The 25,614-nt window shown below is 40.5% G+C and overlaps 2 protein-coding genes across 4 annotated transcripts in view; both read left to right on the forward strand.

Moving 5' to 3' along the window:
* hecw2b (HECT, C2 and WW domain containing E3 ubiquitin protein ligase 2b) overlaps positions 1-18,602 on the forward strand; it is a 52,492-nt gene extending 33,890 nt beyond the window's left edge. The window contains exons 19-30 of the mRNA XM_085150976.1: positions 692-775; positions 960-1,069; positions 1,349-1,469; positions 2,924-3,037; positions 3,111-3,263; positions 3,371-3,469; positions 4,821-4,950; positions 6,841-6,987; positions 7,094-7,208; positions 14,488-14,573; positions 14,700-14,812; positions 16,497-18,602. Coding sequence (XP_085007102.1) covers positions 692-775; positions 960-1,069; positions 1,349-1,469; positions 2,924-3,037; positions 3,111-3,263; positions 3,371-3,469; positions 4,821-4,950; positions 6,841-6,987; positions 7,094-7,208; positions 14,488-14,573; positions 14,700-14,812; positions 16,497-16,608 — 1,384 coding nt within the window. The 3' untranslated portion in view covers positions 16,609-18,602. The remainder of the gene's footprint in view (positions 1-691; positions 776-959; positions 1,070-1,348; positions 1,470-2,923; positions 3,038-3,110; positions 3,264-3,370; positions 3,470-4,820; positions 4,951-6,840; positions 6,988-7,093; positions 7,209-14,487; positions 14,574-14,699; positions 14,813-16,496) is intronic.
* A 2,379-nt stretch (positions 18,603-20,981) lies between these two features.
* The window catches only part of sonb (SON DNA and RNA binding protein b), a 30,990-nt gene continuing 26,357 nt past the window's right edge, over positions 20,982-25,614 (forward strand). The window contains exons 1-4 of one of the 3 annotated variants that reach the window (XM_085151615.1): positions 20,982-21,112; positions 21,573-21,773; positions 22,098-22,132; positions 24,097-24,290. In XM_085151615.1, the coding sequence (XP_085007741.1) occupies positions 21,030-21,112; positions 21,573-21,773; positions 22,098-22,132; positions 24,097-24,290 (513 nt within the window). In that variant the 5' untranslated portion in view covers positions 20,982-21,029. Of the gene's footprint in view, positions 21,113-21,168; positions 21,351-21,572; positions 21,774-22,097; positions 22,133-24,096; positions 24,291-25,614 lie in introns of those variants that run through there. The other 2 variants (XM_085151616.1, XM_085151617.1) reach the window with 2 other exon arrangements.

Consider the following 25,614-nt stretch of genomic DNA (forward strand, 5'->3'; position numbering starts at 1 on the left):
ATGTTGTGCTGATCCTCGGGTTGGGGGATTTGTGTTCATACTGGAGTGCAACATTAAAACCAATGGAAGATGGACAAGAAAAGTTCAAAGCCATCAGGTCCTCAGTTTAGAAAAAAGAGAAAAGAAGAGGAGGAGAAACGAGCAACAGATGCAGGTAAGCAGATGTGTGATTGGATAATGGCAGGTCATCCTGAACCAATCAGAATCAGAATACTTTATTAATCCCTAAGGAAATTATGTGGGTTACAGCTGCTCCAAGAAGAAATGGTAAAAATAGTAACAGTAACAGACTAAACTCCAAACAATACATTATGTTACAGATTTTAATATTAATTAGTCATTGTCAGTTGTTGATTTGTCCTGTTCTCATTGTATGATGAATTATGATGGCTGTTTGGTAGCTGTTTGCATACAATGCATCAATGCATACTCTCTCTCTCTCTTCATATGTGTGTGTGTTTCTCTGGCGAAATTCAGTATGGTTCCGACAACAGTTTCATGTTAATGTATAATCCTTAATATGTTTTGTGTGTGTGTGTGTGCGTGTGGGGGGGGGGGGAGTGTTCGCCCGGGGCGCCAAACGGGCTAGGACCGCCACTGGCTCCAGTTGCCCCTCAAGTAGCCAAAGTGCATACATGCATAGGATACATTAATGAACAGCATTGCTATTGTAATGTTGCTGTGACAACAGGGAGAAAGTGCAGCTGATCCGCACAGACGGAGTGTCAGGATTGGCCAGGCTGTCAGGAGCTGCCGACCTTGTCATGTTGCTAAGGTGACATATTTCTGCTTTACCTCCTCTGTCTTATTCTTGGCTTTCCTTTTTATAATCGGACTAGTTGTGTTTCCCCTTCTTGTTATTACCTTTTTTTCATCTTCTCGCTGCTCTGCTGAAGTAATTGCATTTAGTGAATCGGTTTCTTCTTTATGTCCCTTCATCCCCGACCTTCCACCTGCAGTCTGTTTGAAGAAGAAGTGATGTCCTATGTGCCTCCTCATGCCTTACTTCACCCCAGCTACTGCCAGTCACCTCGGGGGTCACCTGTCTCTTCCCCACAGAATTCACCTGGTAAAAGATCAACAGCAAAGTCACAGCATTGTGAAAAAAACCAACACATGCAAAAAATATTATCCCCAAACCCTCTCTCACAAATTCACATGGAACCTACTTTTACTGTGTTTGAGCCCTGCAGAGTACTTTGCTGATATTTTCGTTAAGTGCACTTCACATTGCTTGCATATTCATATTCTTGCTTGGTAGAATTCTGCACATATAAATGAAATTTCTGCTTTATCTGTCAGCTTGTTGACATAACCCATCAAAGTAAACATTTAAATGTGCGCGCAGGTACTCAGAGAGCTAATGCCAGAGCACCAGCACCCTACAAGAGAGACTTTGAGGCAAAACTGCGAAACTTCTACAGGAAACTGGAAACTAAGGGCTATGGACAAGGACCAGGGAAGCTAAAGTAAGTCAGCAGCTTTGACTGTAGAAGGCATCCTTTCTCATCATTTTTTATTTACCGTATTTTCAGCACTGTAAGGCACACTTACAGATCTTATGTATGAATTCTGGTTGTGCTTACTGACCTCGAAACCGATTTATTGCCGTACACGGCGCTCAGAAATCTGTCAGAAAATGTTTTAGCAGGACTTTGCTAAGCTAACCACCACTGGGTGGATTGTTGGAGCATTACGGCTACCGTAGCCTCGCGGAGTAATCTGGGTCCAAAACTCCGTCTGCTTCAGGTCCAAATTCTGTCTAAATTCTTTCATCTTTAATAAAATGATCTGTGTTGCTGCTTTACCAGGTGTAACAATTACAAGTATTTATTACAATTAACGGAGTTAGAAGTTAGCAGGAAGTTAGCTCGCTAGTTTCTACCTAAACATGATATAGCATGTTCTGACTGAGAGATTTCTGAAAGGTTCAATCGTGCAGCTCTGTTATCACTTCCAACATAAATGAAGACAGAAAACTAAACAGCAGTGACGTTTGTAGGGTTACTGAAGTTGGGCTAGCTGGTATATAATGATGTGCTAACCCAGGGGTCAGCAACCTTTAGCACCCAAAGAGCCACTTGGACCCAGTTTCCACGCAAAAGAAACTCTGGGAGCCACGAATACTTTTTGACATCTAAAATGAAGATAACACTGTATATATTGTTTTTTTACCTTTATGCTTTGTGTGAACAACTAAGGTGTGTTGCTGATGAACTCCATGAAGTGCTGCAGAGAAAATTACATTTTATTTATGTAATTAACACATTTTGAACTCTTAAAGAAATATAACCAAAGGAAAGACACCCAGCTGAACTAAAATGATCCAGCAAACAAAAAGTGCCTTTGGGCTTTTGGAGCCTTGACCTGACTTTTAAAAATATAATTGGAAAAAAGCTCTATGCTGCTGAAAAATGAAAAATAGATATTTGCAAAATTCTGCCTAAATATCGTTTAGGTTTTATCCGATACCAGTACCAAACCTGTACTTTTGAAACGGTGCCGGTGCTTAAACGGTGCTTAAAGAATGGAGAACACAAAATTAGCATAAACACAGTGAAGCTGGAGGATGAACGCCAACTTTTTTCCATTCGTTAATGGGAGGGTTCCCGATGGTTAGGGATAAATCGCAACGCAGGATGCTGTAAACAGACCAAACTTCAGTCAGGAGAACAACTGAGTTAATCCATCCACAATATGAGTTTAGTCATTAATATACTGCAACAACATGGGAACAGAGCAGCTGCAGAGAATTTAACATTAATGAGTCAATGGTACGAAAATGAAGCAAGCAAAAAAAAAAAGAGTAAAGTTTGACTTATCTGCCTGTTTTGTTTTGCTTAATGCGCCTGATGTTCTGATAAATACAGCCCTCTTCGTCTGCTGGGAGTTGTCTGTCTTCACTCTCGTCTGTCTGTTGTAGACTGATCATTCGTCGGGACCAACTCCTGGAAGATGCCTTCAACCAAATTATGTGTTACTCCCGGAAAGACCTACAGCGGAGCAAGCTCTATGTTAGCTTTGTCGGGGAGGAGGGGTGAGTATCTGGGAGGGGCGAGGGAGGGGAGAAAAGAAAAGAAGGAAATCTAAAGTCTAAATGTGTGTTTCAGGTTGGACTACAGCGGGCCCTCGAGAGAGTTTTTCTTCCTGGTTTCCAGAGAACTGTTTAACCCTTATTATGGTCTGTTTGAGTACTCTGCCAACGACACGTACACCGTTCAGATCAGCCCCATGTCGGCCTTCGTTGACAATCACCATGAGTGGTAAAAGTCCATTTGAAACCCCGCCCACACACACACACACACACACACACACACACACACACACACACACACACACTATTTAACTTTTGTGTTTGTGTGTGCCTCAGGTTCAGATTCAGTGGTCGTATTTTGGGGATGGCTCTGATCCATCAGTACCTGCTGGATGCCTTCTTCACCAGACCCTTCTATAAAGGCCTACTCCGGATGTATGTTGACACACTCAAACGCACATGAAATGTCTGTATGTATACGCCCACCTGCCATTTTGTTAGGTACGCCTGAGCAGCTGCTCGTTAACACATATATTCGATGTTTTCGCTGTGAGATCACATTCTTAATCCAGGGTTTAATATTTTGTGGACCAACATACTGCAGCTACAACTATAGCTGCTATAGAAGTCTGTTCTACGCTAACCCGCCCATCTCCAGCCCCTGCAGCCTCAACGATCCTCAAGGGCCACGTACTTAAAGACCGCTAAGGCCGGAAGTGCGAGGCCTGTGAAATGGGACGGTCTAGCCTCCGTGGTGCTGCCCAGGTTGCCTAGCAACCATGATACTAACAGCTGGAAACGTTTCATACAGCTTTGTTTGACAGAAATGAAGGAGAAAATCTTTTGTTCATTTGTTTGTTTCTACATGAGCTTTGATCATTCTCTGATTAAGCTCAGCTATTGAACGGCGTATATTTTAAAGTAAAGGCTTTAAAACCAAGTTAGTACAAACGTCACTAATGTCACATGACTGTGCCGACATGTGGCCAACAGGAATGTTTTAATGTTCTTCGTTATTAAACATTTGCACATAAATAAGTGACATAATATTCAGTACTTACTTAAGTTTACTCTTCGGCCGCTCCGCTTCTGCCGTCTGCGGCAAAATTATCCACACCCACCGCCGCACTATGCATTCTGGGATATGTTGGGCCACGAAGTCTACACCGCCACGTCCTTAAAATTCAGGGAAATGAAGGACGCATTTGAGGGCCTCATTTCGAGCAGCCTTTGAATTGGGACAGCCTTCGTCGCGCCGCTGTGACGTAATCGGCCTTAAAATGCGGCCTTTAAGGCTGCAGACCCTGAATTGGGACACAGCCATGGTCACAACAACCATCAGAATGGACAAGAGAGGTGATTTAAGTTACTTTGAAGTGTCGTTGTTCTTAATGTCACATGGGCTGGTCTGCTATTTCAAAAGCTGGGATCTCTAGGATTTACAGAGAATAGTATGACAAGTATATAATATCCTTTGAGTGGCAGTTCTCTGAACACGTGTTGATGCCAGAGGTCAAAGGACAATGGCCAGACCACTTCAAGCAGGCAGAGGAGCTCGGTGCAGATGCACCACACCAGGTGCCACTCCTGAAGGCAACAGGGGTCCAACGCAGTACTAGAAATACGTACTTAACAAAGTGACTAATGTATACACAGTTAGCTGAAATATATATATGTGCATTTTTAAACAGATTTTAACTGTGAACAAGAGCCAGTGTGAGGATAAGTTAATCTGTATGTGGTCTAAGACAGCAGACACACATTATCCGCCTTTCCCAACCTGTAGTCCCTGTGACCTGAGTGATCTGGAGTATTTGGATGAAGAGTTTCACCAGTCTCTTCAGTGGATGAAGGACAACGACATAGACGACATGCTGGACCTCTCCTTCACTGTCAATGAAGAAGTTTTTGGACAGGTCAGTGTGTGTAGGTGTGTGCGTGCTTGTGTGTGCGTGCTTGTGTGTGTGTGTGTACACCAACTATGCTTTCAACAAATGGGGGTGGCTGTTGCTGAGGAAGTAGAGCAGGCCATCTGTTAATCGGATGGTTGGTGGTTCCCTGGCTGCTTCAGTCGACATGTTAGATAGTTCAACGTGACTTAGAGGAAGCAGAGTGCTTGTGTGAGTTGGTGACAATGCTCAGGTAGAGTAGAAAAGCACCAGTCCATTTACCAAATTAAAATACACAACTTGGGTACAATCCTGGCTAGGGATGGGTATTGATAAGATTTTCACGATTCCATTTTTGATTCTGTTTAACGATTCTCTTTAAAAAAAGGAGAACACTAAGGTTGATTAGCTTAGATAGAAATTTAGGAGTAACATGGCCTTACAAACCCAACAGTGAGATCTTAAGAGATCCACAGCCTACGGCTCTTCAATGGGGTGTCACAGGGTCCCCAGGGAAATAAATTGTAAATGTAAAATAATAAAATAAATATTCTTCTGTAGCAATAACAAAGCGTAACATCAATTATTCTGTAGCAATTACACAAGAATATCCAGTAATGTCCCTGCCTACAATTAAACACATTCACTTACTGAAAATCCTCTGCTGGCAAACGGCTGCAAGCCTTTGACCACAAACTGAGTCACTGCTCGCTGACATTCGTCTATCCTGGCCTGAAAGGAGACGCTACGGTAGACTGCAGCGAGAACTGCCAGCATCTGAGCCAGACTCTGTCTCATCATGGTCACCTAAACGCACAGTAACGGCAGGTTTTGTAATAAGGCAGATCGCGCTAACATAATCTGCACTGTTGTTGATTATTTACCTGCCGCATTAACGGGAGAGGACGCGCAAACGTTACCGCTGCTGCTGGGTTGAGATTCACGAGTCCGGAATTAAAAACACGACATTCATTTAAGGTCATCGTGTGTTTGTGAGCAAATGCTTTTGCATATTCGTAGTGTTTCCTCCCTTAAATGAAATATCTACTTTGCAAGTTGTCCTGTTGTCATCTGTTCTCGTAAAGTATAATCAAACTTTTGAGCGTTTGAGCCGCCGTGTTTCCTGCCAGGTAAATGACGCTCCGCAACGTGGTGACATCATTCGGGGCGACTGGAATCGATAAGGGAATCGTTTGCAAAAATGGCAAACAATTCCAAGGAATTGAAACAGTGGGAACCGGTTCTCAACAAGAACCGGGTTTCAATACCCATCCCTACTCCTGGCCTCACACCAAGCCAACATCCCAGATGCCTTGGCAGTGTAAGGAGTCTCACCAGTCTCTCCAGTGGATGAAGGTTACTGAGTGATTCGCCAGTTTTATCAATCTTTTTTCATTATTTTACAGTCGTTTCATTTACTTTGAGTTTTTGTTAACTTTATTCACGAGAGGTCTTCATGGGGCCTAAACAATTCTGACCAGCAAATAAACAAACTTGACCAACCAAGGGTAGGCAGTCTGCAACACCAGACACATCACATGCTGTTCACGTCTGTAAGTGAATATAATGTAAGATAATTGAAAAATAAAGATACTAGATTTACTTTCATCATTAATGTTGTTGGATATATGTGAAGATAGCACGTCATACAGAACGTACTGCCAATAAAATTCTGTATCTATGAAGCGCCTTGAGGCGACATTTGTTGTGATTTGGCGCTATATAAATAAAATTGAATTGAATATATGCTGTTGCAAATAACAGGATGGATTTGATTTGAGAACGAAAAGTGATTCTCCTGCAGTTTGAACAGCGGTGCAGAGGAGGAGGAAAGACAAGCTTGAATCTCATCAACCGCTCATGATTTAGAAAGGAAACAATCCATGATATCAGCCAAATGATTGTGTTTTGTCATAGATAACAGAAAGGGAGCTGAAGCCCGGTGGAGCCAACATTCCTGTCTCAGAGAAGAACAAGAAGGAATACATTGAGCGCATGGTGAAGTGGAGGATAGAGAGAGGAGTGGTACACCAGACGGAAAGCTTGGTCAGAGGCTTCTATGAGGTATTAGTGGGACAGAGTTTTTATATATATTTCACATTTTATGCATCACACAGTTTATCTCTAGTGTAAAAAGATCTCACTGTTTTATATTGTGAATGTTTTGCAGGTGGTGGATGCCAGGTTGGTGTCTGTGTTTGATGCCAGGGAACTGGAGCTGGTAATTGCAGGCACAGCGGAAATTGACTTAACAGACTGGAGGAACAACACTGAGTACAGAGGAGGTGAGGAGGTTTGTTTTTCAGGATAGATTTGTTTAAACCTTTACATAAAGTTTAAGATAAAGTGATATTCTTACAATTAACTAAGGCAGGTGTCAGCAAACTTCAACATCAAAAGAACTGTCAACAGGAGAAAACGATCAGCTGGGGGCAGACGGGCGGATCACAGATCTAACTGGGGAGGATAAATGAAAACATATAGTATGTGTGTTAATAGAGTTATGCAAACTGCCAACCTGTGACCCAGGGGAAAGAGAAGCTATTACCTGCTATTAGTTATTTATTACAGTCCCAGTTTAATGTTTGAGAAATACTGGCATTAAATTCATGTAACAACCAATAAGAAGCTAGAAACAAAAGGTAAGTAGAAAATGCATTTTCTAAAGAAACTGCAGCGTGAATGCTGATAGCTGAATGTTTTGAGCTGAATGTTATTCTGAATTCTTCACCTGAAAACTAAAGTGCAGAACTGTTGAAAGCCGACGTTCACACAGAAGAGGGTGAAAAGTAGCTGAACATGTTTAAAATTTATATTAGAAAAAGCTGAGTCTTGAAAAAAGAAATTTAGAGTCAGAAAACATCTGAATGAATATTAAAAGTTCATATTCTTTTAATCACTGAATGACTGAAATGTGGGAGGATTCACTACAGACAGGTAAATGCTGTAAGTTTTAGTCATTCAGTCAGAAAAGATGATTCTTAAAGTCATCATCTGACTCCTACTGCCCAGATCTGAACCACCTGTGTGCAGAAGACAAATCCACCGATGAACAATAAGCTTGAATTTAACGGGCCAATCAGAATGCTCTGATCAGATGGCCTGCACTAACTACAGACATACTATGTCTGTGAAGGTTCTCAGTCATCCAGGTCATCGTAGTCTAAGGAGCTTGGAAAGAAAAGCGTCTGGACTTCTTTAAGTTGCTTGAAGACGTTTCACCTTCATCCGAGAAGCTTCTTCAGTTCTAAGATCAAATGGTGGAGAGTCCCAGATTTAAACCCAGTGGGAGTTTCCCCCCAAAGGACAAAGGACCCCCTGATGATCCTCTACCTAATCACATGAGCCAAGGTGTGAAAGTGGGTGTGGGTCACAATCAGCCAGGGTTTTGGGCAAGGGCGTAGATTTGGCATGGACGGAAGGGACGTGTCCCCGCCAATATCCAGCGATTATTGAATTGTCCCCACCAATAATTTGATCTCTTCGAGTAAAGAAAAACAAACCCGATAGAAAAAAAAAGCGATCTGTCAGCGTCTCATTCACCCAGCGGTGCAGAAAGAGTTAAATTACGTTCTCTACTGGAGTCCTACCTCATGTGACAAATATGGCCAATGTGATTGGCTGAGCCTTTCAGGGAGCTCTGTTTAGTTTTAGCAGCGGCAAACCTGCACTGCGAGGAGGAGAGGAGGACGGCAGCAAAGAGGAAGAACCTGGATATCAGAAAGTATTTTTCAAAGAAACCTGTAAGTCACTTAAAGTCAAGTTCACTCATAAAATATGTCCATCATAATAACGTTACAGGCTATGCAAGGTAATACATGCCAACCCTCCCGTTTTTTCTCGGACAATCCTGAATTTCAGTGCCCCTCTTATTATTCTTTCTGGGTTGCAAAATGAACGTTTAAAAATTTTCAGGCGAGAATGTAGCTGTGCAAACTTCAAATATCTGAACCTGGGAGAACAGCAAACTCCGGGCACATCGTTTTAGGCTTTGGCCCACATCAGTCTAAAATTGTATGTAACCATGAATAACGTGTTGCCATGTCCACCAGCAGAGACTGGACAGTATAGATGTAAAACAAATATGCCAGCAGTTTATCTCAGTTAACGAGAGGAGCAGGCATGTGTTTGGCTGCTTCACATAGTGGACATTGAGTTGTTGTGTGGGTCACCAGTAGTATTAATGTCTGTAGCTGTAATAGTTCATGTTTAGAATAAAACATCTCAGCTCACTGACTTGATCGGGGCACTAGTGCCTAAAATGTTGCATAATTTTGCTGAGAGATCTTTTACTTTGTGGTCATCTGAGACGAGTAGTTTTAAGGACTTAACAACATTACTTCAGTTATACTACACCAACATCTCTGATACATTAGCACTAAGGGAACACTGAATGACCTGCTGGTTTTTAAGTCCTTAATGTCATATTCTTTTATTCTCATGAATGTATTTTAAGCTATTTTTATTTTTGTATGATACCTGATTTATATGAAATATGGCTGAAGTAAACTAAACTCTAAAATACTTAGTCATTTGTTTAATAGTAATTTAACATTATATAATTCACATATAAAACTATGAATTGTCATTTTAAATGGTTTAAAAGCATGTAGAATAGCATATGTAGGCAAGTATATTTCTCCTTTTTTTATCAAGAAGCAAAGACAAAACGGAAAAAAAAGAAACAGGGCAGAGTTCGGTGGTTGAATCATCCGTCCCCACCAATGCCAAAACCAAATCTACGCCCTTGGTTTCGGGTGAGCTCATTGAAAGAGGAGTGAAAGAAGCATCTATGTCCACTGTGAGCGACCATCTTTGAACAGAGGCGGTGGTTTACGACACCAACTCTCTGCATCTATAATCCAGTTTTGAGATCCCTCCCCAGACGCCTTAACGCCCACTCACATCCTGGGCCATCTGACCTCAGGAAATCACATGATAAGGTGGGGCCAGGTTTCACAATGAGCTCACAGAGAGAGAGCTCATTAAGCAGGCAGGTGTGAGCCTGGTTGCTACAGCGACTCCAGCCAGTGGCACCACACACACACACACACACACACACACACACACATATATACACACACACACACACACGCGTCTGTCTGCTGCTGCTTAATAAACAGAAAAGTGACCCTGAGACAAATTGGGTCAATTTTACAGGTCCTGTTGAGACATCAGATCTTTTATCCTTGATATATTCTTGAGGTGATAGTAAGCTGATTTTGTTATTGTCTTAATGTGTTTTTCCAAGTTTAGGCCTGCATCCATCACTACACCCAAATTTCTCTCCTGGTTTGTGGTTTTTAGGTGTATAGATTGAAGTTCTCTGGTGACCTGTAATCGTTTTTCTTTGGCTCCAAAGACTATTACCTCAGTTTGTTTTTGTTTAGCTGGAGAAAATTGTGGCACAACCAGTCATTAATTTCCTCAATGCATTTACCAAGAGCCTGTACAGGGCCTCGGTCTCCTGGTGACATTGTGATATATATTTGTGTGTCATCTGCATAGCTGTGATAGTTTATTTTGTTGTTCTTTATCATCTGTGCCAGTGGGAGCATGTAAATGTTAAACAGAAGGGGTCCCAGGATGGAACCTTGGGGAACTCCACACGTGATACTTGTCTGCTCAGATGTGAAGTTACCTATTGATACAAAGTATTTCCTGTTTTCTAAGTATATTTTGAACCAGTTTGGTACAGTTCCTGAAAGACCTGCCCAATTCTCCAGTCGTTTGAGTAATATGTTGGGGTCAGCTGTATCAAATGCTGCACTGAGATCCAGTAAAACTAAGACTGACATGTTTCCACTGTCTGTATTCAGACATATGTCATTGAACACTTTGGTCAGAGCGGTTTCAGTGCTGTGGTTCTGTCTAAAACCTGACTGGAAGGCATCATAGCAGTTATTCTGTGTTAAGAAGTAATTGAGCTGTTGAGAAACTGCTTTTTCAATGATCTTACTTAAAAATGGAAGATTTGAGATCGGCCTGTAGTTGTTCATTTGTGTCTTTTCAAGATTGTCTTTTTCAGTACAGGTTTAATTACAGCCGTTTTTAGAGGTTCTGGAAACACACATGACATTAAAGAAAAGCTGACGATCTGTAACAGGTCTGACTCCAAAGTCTTTGAGACCTTTTTCAAAAAACGTGTTGGCAGGACATCTAAACAGCAAGAGGAGGAGTTCAGTTGACCTAAGATGTCCTCCAGGTCTTTGCTGTTATAGGGTGAAACTGTTTCATGGTGTTTAAACAGTTTTTCGGTGGACACAGTACATGTCCTGAATCTGCTGTTGATGTACCAATTGCTTGTCTAATCTTTTGGATTTTGTCTGTGAAGAATTTGGCGAAGTCATTGCAGGCCATGGTCGAAGTTCAGCTGCCACAGACACAGGAGGGTTTGTTAGCCTGTAGAAAATAAGACCCGAGCATTATGACTGTTTTTGGTGATGATGTCAGAGAAGTAGGACCTCCTTGCACTCCTCAGTTGTAAATTATAATTGTGAAGCTTCTCTTTATAGATGTCATAATGAACCTGGAGGCTTGTTTTTCTCCATCTGCGCTCAGCTTTCCTACACTCTCTTTTTTCATTTTTCACCAGTGTGGAGTTTCTCCATGGAGACTTCTTCCTTTCAGTCATAACCTTCACCTTAACCCTTTAAAGCCGGTCAGAGCAGCACGCTCTGTTTTGCGTAACTATTTTTAAATCCCGGTAGCTCTGCAACCACGTGAGCTAGCACAATAATGTTTTTTGCATATGAAACCGGAGGAGTTGTACTTACATCTTATGCCATCAGCTTGTCCTCGGTCACAGTTTCCTTCCACATATAGCTGCAAAAACTGCATAAAAAGCACTTGCAGCAACAAAAACATAATATTCCAGAAACAGGCTTTGCCGATCCGATCAGCTGTTCCTAACACTTCCTATGTTGGAATAGACGTCAGAGCGAACTTTCACATGTCCCGTCATTTTCGCGGAAATGTAGTTTTTTACCATCAGGGTCTCATGAGCCTATACTGGTGTTTTTAAAAGTTATCTTTGACTTTATGACTTTCTGTGTGGTTTCTGGGATGCTTAGGACTCATATTGCACTGCTGGAAATAGTTTATTTTGATGCATATGCTGCTTTTTTGCAAATTTGCATTATAATATTTATTTTCGTTTTTCCTGCAGTGTATAAAAATTGGTGTATTTCAAAAATAAAACTATGAAGACACTCAAAATAAATTTCCTGTGGTGGGAAACTATTTTGTACAACTTTTTTGTATTTACAGTTTTGAGGGATAAGCCTCTTAAATTTCTCTAACTAGAAATATATGTTAAAAAAGCAAAAACGATTTTTAATTTTTTGTAGTTTATTGCACTTTTTTGCAATGTATGTAATTACTATGCACTTAATGCAGACATATTATTAAAATCTGGGCTGTAATGGTTGTATTGATGTACAGCAACTTGAAATGCTCCCAAAAATGGCTCCACAGCATGTAAACATATAATATAAGCTCTGGCGGAATTGGTTCTATGGTAGGTCTTAAAGGGTTAATGGGAGCAATAGTGTCCATAACATTTAACATGTTAGCATTGAAGCTATTGATGAGCTCATTGACTGAACCTCTGGACAGGTCAGGTGTTAATGGGAAGACCTGGTTAAAGATCTGACTACTGTGTTCAGTTATACACCGTTTTGTGATCACTGCTGTTGACGTATTTGTGTGCGCTGAAGTTTTGCTTTCAGGGTCTTGTCCTGAGGGTTGTCCACATGGATGTTAAAACCCCAACAATAATTACACAGTCAAAATCAACACAGATCACAGACAGCAGTTCATTGAGGTGTTGGCCAGAAGGGCCGATGGCGTGATATGACAGCCTCGCCTCTGTCAGTCTGCCCCAGGGCAGCTGTGGCTACAACTGTAGCTGCCTCCACCAGTGTGTGAATGTGAGAGTGAATGGGTGGATGACTGGACATGTAAAGCGCTTTGGGGTCCCTAGGCGGGACTAGTAAAAGCGCTATACAAATACAGACCATTTACCATTTACCATTGAGATCATTAAAAGAGTCTGCGCAGTATTTGGGAGGCGTTTAAACATTAAGAAACAACTTTGGATGAGGCCTTCAGCTGTAAAGCCACATATTCAATAGACTGCAAATTGTAATGACCATTGATGATCAAAGACCATGGATCAATCGCCATGAGAACTATTCACAGAGAGTTGAGGAATGGCTGCAATCACAGCCTTGTAAGATGGTGACAGATGTACCCTTAGGCCCCCCTATCGATTCAGAGATGGTCTTTTCCTTTTCATCTAAATGGCCTCCGTGAGTCCCCACTCAAACTGTGTCTCTCCCTGTCCAGGATGTTACATCCTCTTCATTAACAGAGTGGCCACTGGCCTGTAGACTGCAGAGTCCTGGGCTGTCGAGAGGTTGTTTGGTTTCCCCGATTTATAAATCATTCGACTGAACAGTGTACACTATATTACTCTATTTGTGCCATGGGACCGGATCGTTCAGGTGGACCAGTTTTTGGCGCAGCCTTTTTTGGGATTTGAAAGCCACAGAGACAACAACTGCATCTAAACAACAACTGCTGCTTTCAGCTGAGAATGAAGAAGTCACTTGGATGAGTGATGAAACTTTTCTCCTACTAAAAGCGTCAAAACGTCCAGATGAACAGAATCAACTTTGTGAGATCCACTTACCTGGATGATTCAGCATGCATCAAGACATCAAGATGTTTTGCTGTGTTTTGTTTTTGTGGTGGTTTTCTGATTTAGATTTTTTGTCATTGTGGTTTAAAATGAAAAAATAAATACATCACTTAAAAAAGGATTTTAAAAAAAACTAACAACTTTTTTACTAAGAATAAGGTTTCAAACAGCTCATCCCTTAATTCACTCAGGCTACGTCCACACGTACCCGGGTATGTTTGAAAACGCAGATTTTTCTATGCGTTTGCACCTTTCGTCCACACGTAAACGGCGTTTTTGGTCACTGAAAACGGAGATTTTTAAAAACTCCGGCCAGGGTGGATATTTTCAAAAACTCAGTTTTTGCGTTTATGTGTGGACGAGGAAAACGGAGAAAACGCAGAAAACGCAGCGTCAAAGGTGTGCGCCTTTTTTGACGTCACACTGTGCGCCACGTTATTGTTTCGGTGAAATGAATTTCTACAACACTGTTACTGTTAATTGTCTCTGCAGTGTTTAAATGCTTACATATACACACACAGTTACTGTCCCTCCACACATACGACTCGGTTCTGCTTCTATGCCCCAGCTTTGTTTACTTTTTCCCACCGAGGCTTCTAGACTTCTGATTGGCCAACATTTCTACACGGTTAGGAATATAGCGCCACCTGCTGCTTTGGCATGTTCCTAGCAGCGTTTTCCTTCATTTCTGCCTTTACGTGTGGACGGGATTATTTTTTAAAACGAAAACGGAAAATCTCCGTTTTTAAAAATACCCGTGTACGTGTGGACGTAGCCTCAGACTTGAGCTTTGGTTATTTGGCGTTCATTATAACCCTATCACCATGACATTTTGACAGAACATGAACTGTTGTGTTTAGGTTACCATGATAACCACATTGTGATCCGGTGGTTCTGGGCAGCGGTGGAGAGATTCAACAATGAGCAGAGATTGCGTCTCCTACAGGTAGTTAAAGAGGCTTTTTATTAAAAACAACAACAAACAAACAAACATGTAACACTGCAGTTGTTTCTTGGTGTTCTTATCCGCATGTCTTTTTTCTACTTGTTATCTCTCACCTTACACCCTCAGTTTGTGACTGGGACGTCCAGTATTCCATATGAGGGCTTTGCTTCTCTGCGAGGCAGCAATGGACCCCGCAGGTTCTGTGTGGAGAAGTGGGGTAAAGTCACCTCCCTACCCAGGTAAATGCCAACCATCTCAGATTTGTGTAAAACTGTTATGGTTTTGTTCTTTTTGTTTGTTTGCATATAAATATATCAAAACTATTAAAGATGAAAGCCTGAAATTGACTATTAGCTGGTCAAAATATGTGCAAAAAATAATTATAATAATGACAATTCAATCCAGAAAGGTGTATACGTACTGGTAACAAGTCAGGTTTTTGCAGGAAACAATGATGTAATTACACTGGAAGTAAATTTAAGTACAGCGTAAGTAATTTTAAGTATTGGGCAATTTTCCAGAAACACATTTTTGTATTTTTTTTATTTTATTTTATTTTATTTTATTTATTTTTTTTACAAAAGGACAATAATCAAGGATTGCCTACATGCAAATTAAACCTACATTCTAGCCAATCAGCATGCAGTTTAGGCAAAAACAAAACTACTCAAGTAAAATACAAATACCTGAAAATTCTACTTAAGATTTGTACTTCATTACTTCCCACCTCTGCAGTTAACCAAAGAGGAGAGAGGGATAGCTCTGCATTGCATAGAAAATTATTACAAGGCAGCCTGACTTCACTCTTGAATTGCTTCCAGCAGAATTAGATGGCAGATTAAAAAACAGGGTAGAGAATGGAATCACTTCATGTTGCATTATATATCATCTGAAGCCTGGATTCCTTCCAAAAACATTCTAATAAATATAATTTAGAAAAAGAGGACGTTTTTTAGACATCTTCAAAAAAGACACAATTACACAAGGTAAAGAATCTGGCCTGATCACTATTTTTGTGAACTCATATGAAGGCAACACAAAGGGGAAACTTATTTCGAGTCTCTGCAAGAGGGAAAAACGTTACTTTTATCTACCTTGTACATTTAGGGAGAAAGATGCAAATATAAAATAAATAAAAATGACTGGCCTAATGTGTATAAGAAATGCTGCTACACCTCAAATTCAGAAACATGCAAAGGAGTAATTGGGAAGAGCATTTTAAGATTTTTCATATCACATGTCCGAATATTGAAGATTGTTAGGATAGAGACTGTATCACATATACATGCAAAGGAAAGAATAAAATTTTCCTTTAAACGTTTAACTGATAAAAATGATAATTAGTGTATAATATTTCTTTAATCAGAGGTGCTCTCCTTCTTTCTCCATGTAGGTAATTTTGATATGATACAATAGTGATGGGATTTCTGGTTCTAATCAAACATGTATTATTATGTATATATGTGCTATACTAGAAAAGAACTTGAAAGATACTTAGTCTTCACAGAAACATGATATGATTACATATACAGGTGCAACAATATGTTTTTTAATTTGTTTATTTTTCTCTCTTTTCAGTTGAGTTTCTTATCTTTGACATGTTTTTTTGTCCGTCTGTCACGTCTGTAAATGTTAATGCAAAAAGAAGAAATGTTAATATTCTCACACAGTCAAACTTTGTGCCCCACATTTAGTTTGCTGGAGTAATCCTAGTTATTTCTGTGTTTATGATATTAAATATTAAAGTTCTCTGCATTTCCAGGCACTTATTTTGGTCATGCACTGTAGTAATTATGATAATAAAACCAGATTTTTCTTAGATTTGAGCTTCTCCATGTGTCCTGTCAGTGGCCTCCAGAATACACACTGTGGCTTTTCTTCAAGCATTTGCTGATGAACAACACTCTCTGCTCTGTTCTCCAGAGCTCACACCTGCTTCAACCGGCTGGACCTCCCACCGTACCCATCTTTCTCAGTGCTGTACGAGAAGCTGCTGACTGCTGTGGAAGAGACCAGCACCTTTGGACTGGAATGAGATTCTCATCTCCCATATCCCAGTTTACCCTGCGTCTGCCCCTGGAACACTGCTGCTGATAGTGAAGTTTGAAGTCCAGCTCCTGATTTAAATTTATAACAGGATGTTTTGTTACTGACCTTTTGAAATGTTTTGTGTACAAAGGTAAACCTTTTTGTTGCACCTGCATGAATTTCACACCTACTTAATAACTGGCTTTCACCGATGTGACAAGACAAATGAAGACCTGCGCTCGCTTCAGGACTCTGACTGGAACTGCCAAGATCTGACCAATCAGAGGTCAAGGGCGCCTGAGTTTTTTTTTTATTTGGGGGGGGGGGGGGGGGGGGGTAATCAAGGAGGTTAAACAGTTGGACCAATGAAAGAACCTGCAGCCACTGCCTTCTCTGCGAATGTTGACCTGATTCTACTTCTTTAACTGAGTTTGGATGGATCTCAGAGGACTATAAGGACCATCCAAAACTACGTGTCTCTACAATGCACTTGTAATACAGCATGTTATTGTGATGTAGTAACTTCACTATGTGTAGGTTGTGCGTTTATTTATTAAAAACCTGAGGTAGACCTAAGGTCACTTTTGTTTCTTCAGCTAATTCTGGAGTGCAGTCAGACGTTTTTGCAGTTCCCTCGTTGTTTAACTCGTTTTCTAATGATGCAGGAGTGACATGTGTGATCTGAACTAGCTAGCTTTACAGTGTAGATTGTGATATCTCTACCAGATCTGGATCTGTTGGCAAAAACATATTTGGTCACCACTTACCTGAGTTATTATATTGACAACCAATATATGATCATCAATTTATCATTTTACTTTTACAACCCCAGTCTTCAAAACATTAGGATACTATGTAAAATATAAATTAAGACAGAAATTTTTGAGGAACAAAAGTCAATTTGAATCTAATGGCAGAAACACATCTCATAAAAATGAATCGTGTCATGTTTATCACTATTTAGTGAGTCTTTGGAAAAGGAATGTTATCTCCTTCTTGTCTGATATCGGACTCTAGTTAAGTCTTCTTTGTTGTGTTTTTCACTTCATCATGTATCAAATGTTTTAACTGGTGAAAGACTTCGATGTCAGACCTTATTCAGTCATTCAGCAGTAAAAACTCTGTAATGGTAGAAGCATGAACGTTACCCATAAAATCCCATTTGATGGACTTTGCAGTTAGTTTATTCTCTTTTGTATATTCAGATCTTCACTTAGGATGCAGTATAAATTTAAGCATGCGCTGCACCACAAAAACAAGTCAAATCTTTAGTCCTGGACTTTGGTTTATATTATTATTTCATGCACAGAAAATTAAAGGAACCTGAAAGCAGTGCATGAAAAAGTTGCCCTTAATGAAACTAAATATTTCTGAGTAATTCTGATGTACTATCATTAATGCTGACACAAGTTCTCAGTTACTTACTTTACTTCTCATTAATTCTCATCACCTTTGACTGTCCCTTTAGTTCTGACTTGTTTCCTTGTAATATGCGTGTTGTGTGTAAACATGCTTAATTCTTCATCTACTTTCTTTTCTTGCTGAAATGAGTTTACACCACTGGTTGTTGTAACAAAGTAACAACATACACATTGCTACTGTGCAGAGAGGTTTGTGTGTTCGATGGCATTCAACAGTGTAAATTATTTAGTGCACAGTTATTTATTCAGAACATTGGAACCACTCCTGCTGCTTTAAATATCTGAAATTGATTTTGTCTTGGACCTACTGTTTTCCTTCTTTATATTTTTAGAGACTGAAGATACATTTTGGCAGGAAGTTGAGTAAAACTTCATGTACAAACTCACTTCAAATACTTCTCGTACTGAAAACAGTTGTCAGTTTTCTCACTTGTCTGTCTGGCTAGAATGTACCAAAGTTTTGAGCCTTACGTGGCAGCCACACATCTGACAGCCAATCAGTCTGTCCGGTCCACCTTACTTTAATATATGAATATTTGTAAGCACTTCTCTTCTAAAATAAAGTTTCATCTCTATAGAAGTTTTTGTTTGGTTTTTTAATGACTCTGTCTAATGACGATGAATCAGGGCTTAAATTTCATAATAATACCAGATTAAACCAAACATCAAGATGCACAATGATTATTATTTGTAATAACCATGAGTTGGGGATGTAGAAATATAAACGGCCTGTTTCTTCTAAAATTAAAAGTATTTTATATAATAATATAATTATGTTATTATTATAAATAGATTATATAATCCTTAATATTTTCTACATTTCAAATGTGAATGTCTTAATTATGAATCATCCATAGGCAGATTATTGCTGTTTTACTGTACACCTGGGACCTAATCTTATCTTATATGTAACCAGCTGAATGATGGCAAAAGTGAGATGAAGACTGAAATGAGGATATTTGGATATTCTGCTAACACTGCCCAGTCATTCTCTGAGTGGTACTGAAACTGTATTTTTTTATATATAAAACAAATATTTAAATATTTGCCTTTGGCTTGAATCAACCTTGAATAAATTGAAAATCACTAATAGTTGATCTGTGCTACACATCATTAACTTCTTCATGGCGAGACATCAATGTTCGCCGTGCTGCTGGGGTCACACCCTTTGTCGAAATCTCAAAGTTTTCACTGTATTGCCAAGACCAACTACTTAAGGCTTTCCTGGAGAAATGTGAGGCTCCTGGGGTCACCCTCCACTATACTGTACCCCAAAGTGTAAAACATGGTGGGGGGCCAAGATGGCAGCACTGTGAACGGTCTGCTACAGAACTCGCTCTGTCTTAAAACTCCTTTAAAAGCAGCAAAGCGAACTCTAAGGTGCACACTCGTAGGTGTATGTAAAAACACGATATACGATATAAAAACCTGGGCTAAGAGAGCTCTTATCACTCCTACTTCCTCCCTGTCAAAACCTTCTGGTAAGAAAAGAGTGACGGAAACTGACATGGCGGAAAGCATTATTACAATGCTCAAGATGGCTATCGAAGAGCAAGGAGCTAACATCGAGAAGAGTATTAGCGACCTGAAGGTTACTATTAACTTTATCTCAGAAGATCTCAGGAAAGGTGTCTCGTACTGAAGTAAGGGTGGATAAAGCAGAAGAGAAAATTCAAACACTGGAAAACAAGGTGTTGGAGTTATCTCGGTATAAACGAAGACGGAGTGACTTCAAAAAAAATATTATCAATCCTCTGATTATTTTTGCCAAATTTCACATATATTGTACAAAATTTTCTCAACAATGTCCAAACATATTTGCTTTTAAAGCATTGTTTTCCAATTATCTAGAGAATCTAAAGAAGAGCACAAGAGCTGTGTCGAATGTAGTTTCCCTTGATTTATGTTTTTTATTTATACTTTGAGCACCTCTTTCTTTTTTAATCAGTTATTTTGTTTCTTTGTTTTCTCCTAAAGTATACTTTTTTGTTTACGTACTAGTATTTGTATACATGACTTGTAAAAGATACTGCAAGCGGTGAAATTTTTCATACCCTTTCTATAACTACATGTATATTTGTTGTTCAATTGTTCAAATTAAGAAAAAAAAGTGTCAAACGTGACATTTCCTGTTCCCACTAGGTGGCGCTGTCACTGGTGTCAAATATGGCAGTTGAAATATGTTCAGGGCTGGAGCTTTATCATTTGTGTGGACTTCGGTCCAGATAGGACCATGAGGACGGAATGAGAGCAAATAAGATTTTCATGGTGAATCATCGAAATTCGTCGTGGCGCCATGGCCTCACCCTATCCCGAAAACTCAAAAGCTCCACAATTTAACATGGCCCAGGTGTGCAGCTGGCACTGACCAAATATGAAGCTGATAAGATCAAACCCCGATGAGAAGTTTGCAAAAGTACAAGGCCTGGAGATAACAAAAACTGAGCCAAAATGTCACATTCAGACCAAAATGATGGACTTCCTGTTGGGTTTGTGTCAATGGTCCCACTGACTTTTTTGTTCATGTCAGCATGATACACATGTGGGCCAAATTTCATTCATGTAGCTCAAACGATGTGTTCATAGGACTGCATTTAACAACACATAGGTGGCGCTCCAGAGCCATTTTCCAATGCTCATATGTAAAACCATTAAAATATCTGACACGTGTGCAACATTTCATGAGTTTTTGAGCATGTTAAAGCCCTCAAAAAGGCCCTTGTTTCGCCTGAAGAAGAAGAAGATGAAACAGAGCAGTAGGGCCTTCGCACTCTCAGTGCTCGGGCCCTAATAATAATAATAATAATAATAATAATAATAAACTGAGCAGAGACAATAGTAATGAATAATAATAATCATCATCATTATGACAATGGTTATTGAAAAACACAATACCCTATATAGAGGAACTGCGTGTAGTCTGCTGAGGAGGAACAGATTTTCATCCGGAACATTGCCGCATATATTCACTTTCCACCCGGAACGGCAAAGCGATGCACATTAAAACATGGCGGCCAACATAGAGCAAATTTTTCAAGATTTCATATTAAATAAAATCAGAGAAATTGAAGACCAGAATGAGGACAAAACGTATGTTGTTTGTTTGTATTCTTCTATTGAGACGTTATTTGAAATTTCACTGAACAGACATGTTAGTCGCTGCTGCAGCTACCGGTTGCTGCACCAGTTGCCAAATAAAGGATGAAAGCTAACGTTGCTTAGGTTTGTTGTCAGTTAAACTGTACCGCTTGGAGCGAGGCCATTCGTGGACGTGGGAGGTTGAAAAGAAAGCCGAGAGAGTCCGTAGAGTTTAGAAACAGTTAATTAGGTTTGAAGCGGACATTTTTCTATTTAGGTCACTGCCGGTTTTAATGATAAGACTGAAAAGAATTCGAAGCAATGATAGAAGAAACCTGTTAAACATCTCATCTGGATCTTATTATCCAATAAGCGGTGCAGGGAGAGGCTTCAGAATATTTAATTTAATAAACGTTGGCTGACTCTTTGTGGTCAAACAGTAACACGTATTTTCTCTGCCTCTGTCCATCAGTGATGCTAAAAGAGTGGGTGACTGCAGTAACATGGATGGAGCAGAAAATGCCTCTACAAAGAGACACAAAGACGTGAGAAGCAGCAGTTCACACAAGAAGCACAAAAAACACAAAAGCAAGAGGAAGAAGAGGAACCGAGAGAAGGAGAGTAGTTCAGAGTCTGGGGCAGACCTGAAGCGAAAAAATAAACACAAGTCAAGGTGATCCTGAAAGCACACGCCGCAACATCCACAGTCAGAAAACCTGTGCTCACGCTCAGCCAGCAAATATAACTCAAAAGAAAGCATGTGATAGTCAGAGAGGAAGGGGCGGGGCTCACAAAGGAACCTGTAACTTTACCTGTGCATTATGTCCAGTTTCAAAATTCAGTGAATGAAGGGAGTAAAAAGTTTACTACATACACAGTGGGATAACGTGTAGCCCGCAACCTAGATCGTTCAGGGGGGCAACACTACTGTACAAAAACAGTCAATGGGTTAAATGTGTTAAATGTGCCTAATTCAGGCTTTATCTTTGCTTCATAGAAGAGGAACACCAACGGAAAGAAAAACTGAGCAAGGTACGGCTCTTTGTTATATTGTCAACTTTTTGAGCATCGAGTGTTTACCGCAGATAGACTTGGTAGATTAACAGCTGCCCTGTTTCTGTGGCTCATTTTATATGTTTTTAAAAAATATTTTCAGTAGACAATCCCCTTGTTCTTATTTAAAAGTTAAGTCACTGCTGACCAGCTGGACCTGGCCCTTTTCAGTCCCATGTCTTTGATGTCCTTCTTTAGCTTCATGAAGACTCTGGTCCTTTGTACTGTATTCTAACTGCACCCTTTTGTCTGCTCTGGAAGGCAGTATGTCTGTGTAGGTTCTCAGAGACCATGTATGTCCACTGTGAATGACCATCATTGAGCAGAGGGGGTGGCTTAAGACACCCGCCTACAAAGCAGTCTTGATATCCCTTCCCAGGTACCTCAACACGCGCTCACATATTGCGTCAGGTGACCTGATAGGTCACATGATAGGGTGAGGAAAAGTCTCCTCAACCCATTTTTGATCATGTGCCTCATCACATGAGCCAAGCTGTTTAAACGTGTGTGGGCCAGTTGACTCATCCTGTCATGTGTCTGTGTAGATGAACTGACGCAAAATGTGTGTGGGCATTAGGACCAGGGATGGGTACCGATATCCGGTGCCATTTTTTTTCCTGAGCTGTGACACACTTTAGATTCTAGCCAATCATTTTACGTTTCCGAGGATAGTAGGCGGGTCCAGGTACGTACGTTCTTTTAGAGCAGAGCTACAGATTAAAAATGCCCAAGGCGAAGCGGTCAAAGTCTGGCTGTACTTCACAGCAAAAGATGCAAACTCAGCAGCTGCAACAAGTGCTTTAAGCTGATACTGTGATACTGTCAAAGGAGGTAACACCTCAAATCTGATGAAACACCTGGAGACGCATAGCGTTTTTTAAAAGCCGAGAAATGCGCCGTATTTGATAGCTTGCTGCGAGACCTCACACCGAGCACATCTACTGCAGGTGTGGTAAATCTCCACTAGTGAGTTAGCACTGATCGCCCCGTGTGTGGGGCTGGATGGTGCTTATCATTTTGCAGAAAAAAAGAGACCGCTAAAAATAAAAACATGAGAGGTTTGTGTTCTCCATTCTTTAAGCACCGGTATCGGATCAAACCTAAACGATACCCATCCCTAATTAAGACGCCAGGGAAGCGATTTCAAAACTGGATTGTAGGTGGCAGATCCGCTCTGTTCAAGGACGGTCGTTCACAGTGGACATAGATGGCTTCTGTCAACTCTCTTTTAAACCATCTGTCTTCTCTGGTGTCCTCGAAAGAGCGACCTTTGACCTTTAGATGCAGACGTACAGCTGAGTCTTGTCCTGTCCAGGTGGCTCTTCTATGTTGTGCGCTTATGGAGTGGCTGTTTGGTTCCTCCGATGCAGAGCTCTGAGGTCTACACACGTTTTCAAGAAACTGAAAGAAGTCCAGTTGCTTCTCATTCCAAGCTCCTTAGATTACTCTAAGTGATCTATGACTGAGAACCTACAGACATGCTGCATAACCAAACTCAGAGAAGAAACAAGGGCCAGGTTCAACAGTGTATTAGTAGTTTCTATTTGAGTAATGTGACAATTATCAGTGTGGAATTCTCTAAAAACTTCTTCAAAACTGCTTTAATGATGTAGACGTATGTCTTCTAGCCGAGTCCACAGGGCCCATCCTTCATTAAAGTTTATATCCGTAGTTTATATCAACGTGCTGGTAGATCATTTATAAAAACTAACAATGAATATTGCTGGTAAGTGGCTATAAAGACGCTTGCTTTGTTGTCCATCTTCGGCATGTTGTCGTTTCACCACAGCAGAGCCACATAAACAACATCTGCTGTCACATCATCCAAGTGCAGTCAGACTCTCTGAGCTCCGCGCTTCTCCTTGTAACTTCTGCCTACATTGCCATATGTTGTCACTCCTGTATATGTCACATACAATATTTTTTGCTGCAAAAATATGCAGAGCTGGTAAACTGTTTTCCAGGTGGGGATCGTGAGAGTAAGTCCAGATGCCGCAAGAAGCACTTAATTGGAAAGAGGAAGAAGAAGAAAAGGAGGAAAGACGAGGAAAATTCATCAGATACTGACTCTGCTTTTGTGTTAAAGCATACTAAACTAAAACGACAGGAGGAGCTGCCTGATATAATCCCAAAACAGGTGAAAACAAAGTACTTTTATTATGGTCCCCATACATGAATCAGCTTTAGTTACTAATACAGATTTATCCCTCTGCTTTTACTAAGAGTGGGAGAGAATCCTTTCTCTTATTTGATTTGTCTGCAGTGTTCACAAGTAACTCTGTCAAGTAGAATACACGTTAAATTTATGTGCTGCTGTCCTTCTGACTGTGCGACTGTAGCTTGTTACTCTGTTCTTGCAAAGTCGTTATCTTAGGAGGAGCAAGTGTCCTGCATTTGTTTGGCCAGTGTCTGAGACGGGGGACCTGCACGCGAGCTTTTATCTTTTTCATTGTAAATCTTAAGTGTGTTGATTATAAGTCTGTGTGATGATATTTCTGTGCTTGGTAATAGTAATAATACAGTAATATATTTCTGCCTGTTACCATTAGAGCAGCGGTCTCCAACCTTTTTTGCACCACGGACCGGTTTATGCCCGACAATATTTTCATGGACCGGCCTTTAAGGTGTCGCGGATAAATACAACAAAATAAAACTAGTACTGGTACTGAAAAAAAGAAGATTTATTCATAACACACGTGAAAAGACCCAGGAAAACAGAGTAAACGATAAAACGATAACAAAATAACACTGAAAACTGATAAAAACCCTGAAAACTATACATTTCACACCTGAGTCTCAACTCTCGCGGCCCGGTACCAAACAACTCACGGACCGGTACCGGTCCGAGGCCCGGGGGTTGGGGACCGCTGGTGTAGATCCAATACATAAGACTTAATGGAAAATTCTTCAATTTTCAAATTCAAGTTTGGGCCATTTGGTCGATTCAGCCGCTGACTTTGAACCTTTGCACAGAGTGAACACCAACTGTTTGATTGTGAGATAATTAAGAGTATTTCTGCTAATGGGGAGAGATGAGAGAACGAGAAGCACAACCATGAATTTGTCCTCTGAGTGAGACTGAGTGTTGTCTCGAGGCATCTGTGGAAGAACGGCCTCTACTTCTCGATGTGGTCAAAAGGGTTTTGCTTATAAAAACACAATTGTTGCTTAAAACCTGCCCTTTTTGTCCGATTTTCCTTCAACTTCGCCGACTTCCACAAAATAAGAATCAAATTGAAGACTCTCCACTTTATACACATCCAGCTTTCTCTGCAAATGCACAAGTGAATGGACTGAGACTGAAGTGTGTAACAGTCACACTGAAGACGTTCTGAGAGTGCATGGGAAAATCATTTTGGAGGGGAGATGGGTCAAATAAATGACATATTGATGTAACTGGGGCAGCTTTGGCTCAGGCGGAAAAACCAGGATATGCATATCACAGTGAAACCTGAGTGGCC

The sequence above is a fragment of the Neolamprologus multifasciatus genome, chromosome 23, assembly GCF_963576455.1.
Source record: "Neolamprologus multifasciatus chromosome 23, fNeoMul1.2, whole genome shotgun sequence".
Taxonomy (NCBI): Eukaryota; Metazoa; Chordata; class Actinopteri; order Cichliformes; family Cichlidae; genus Neolamprologus; species Neolamprologus multifasciatus.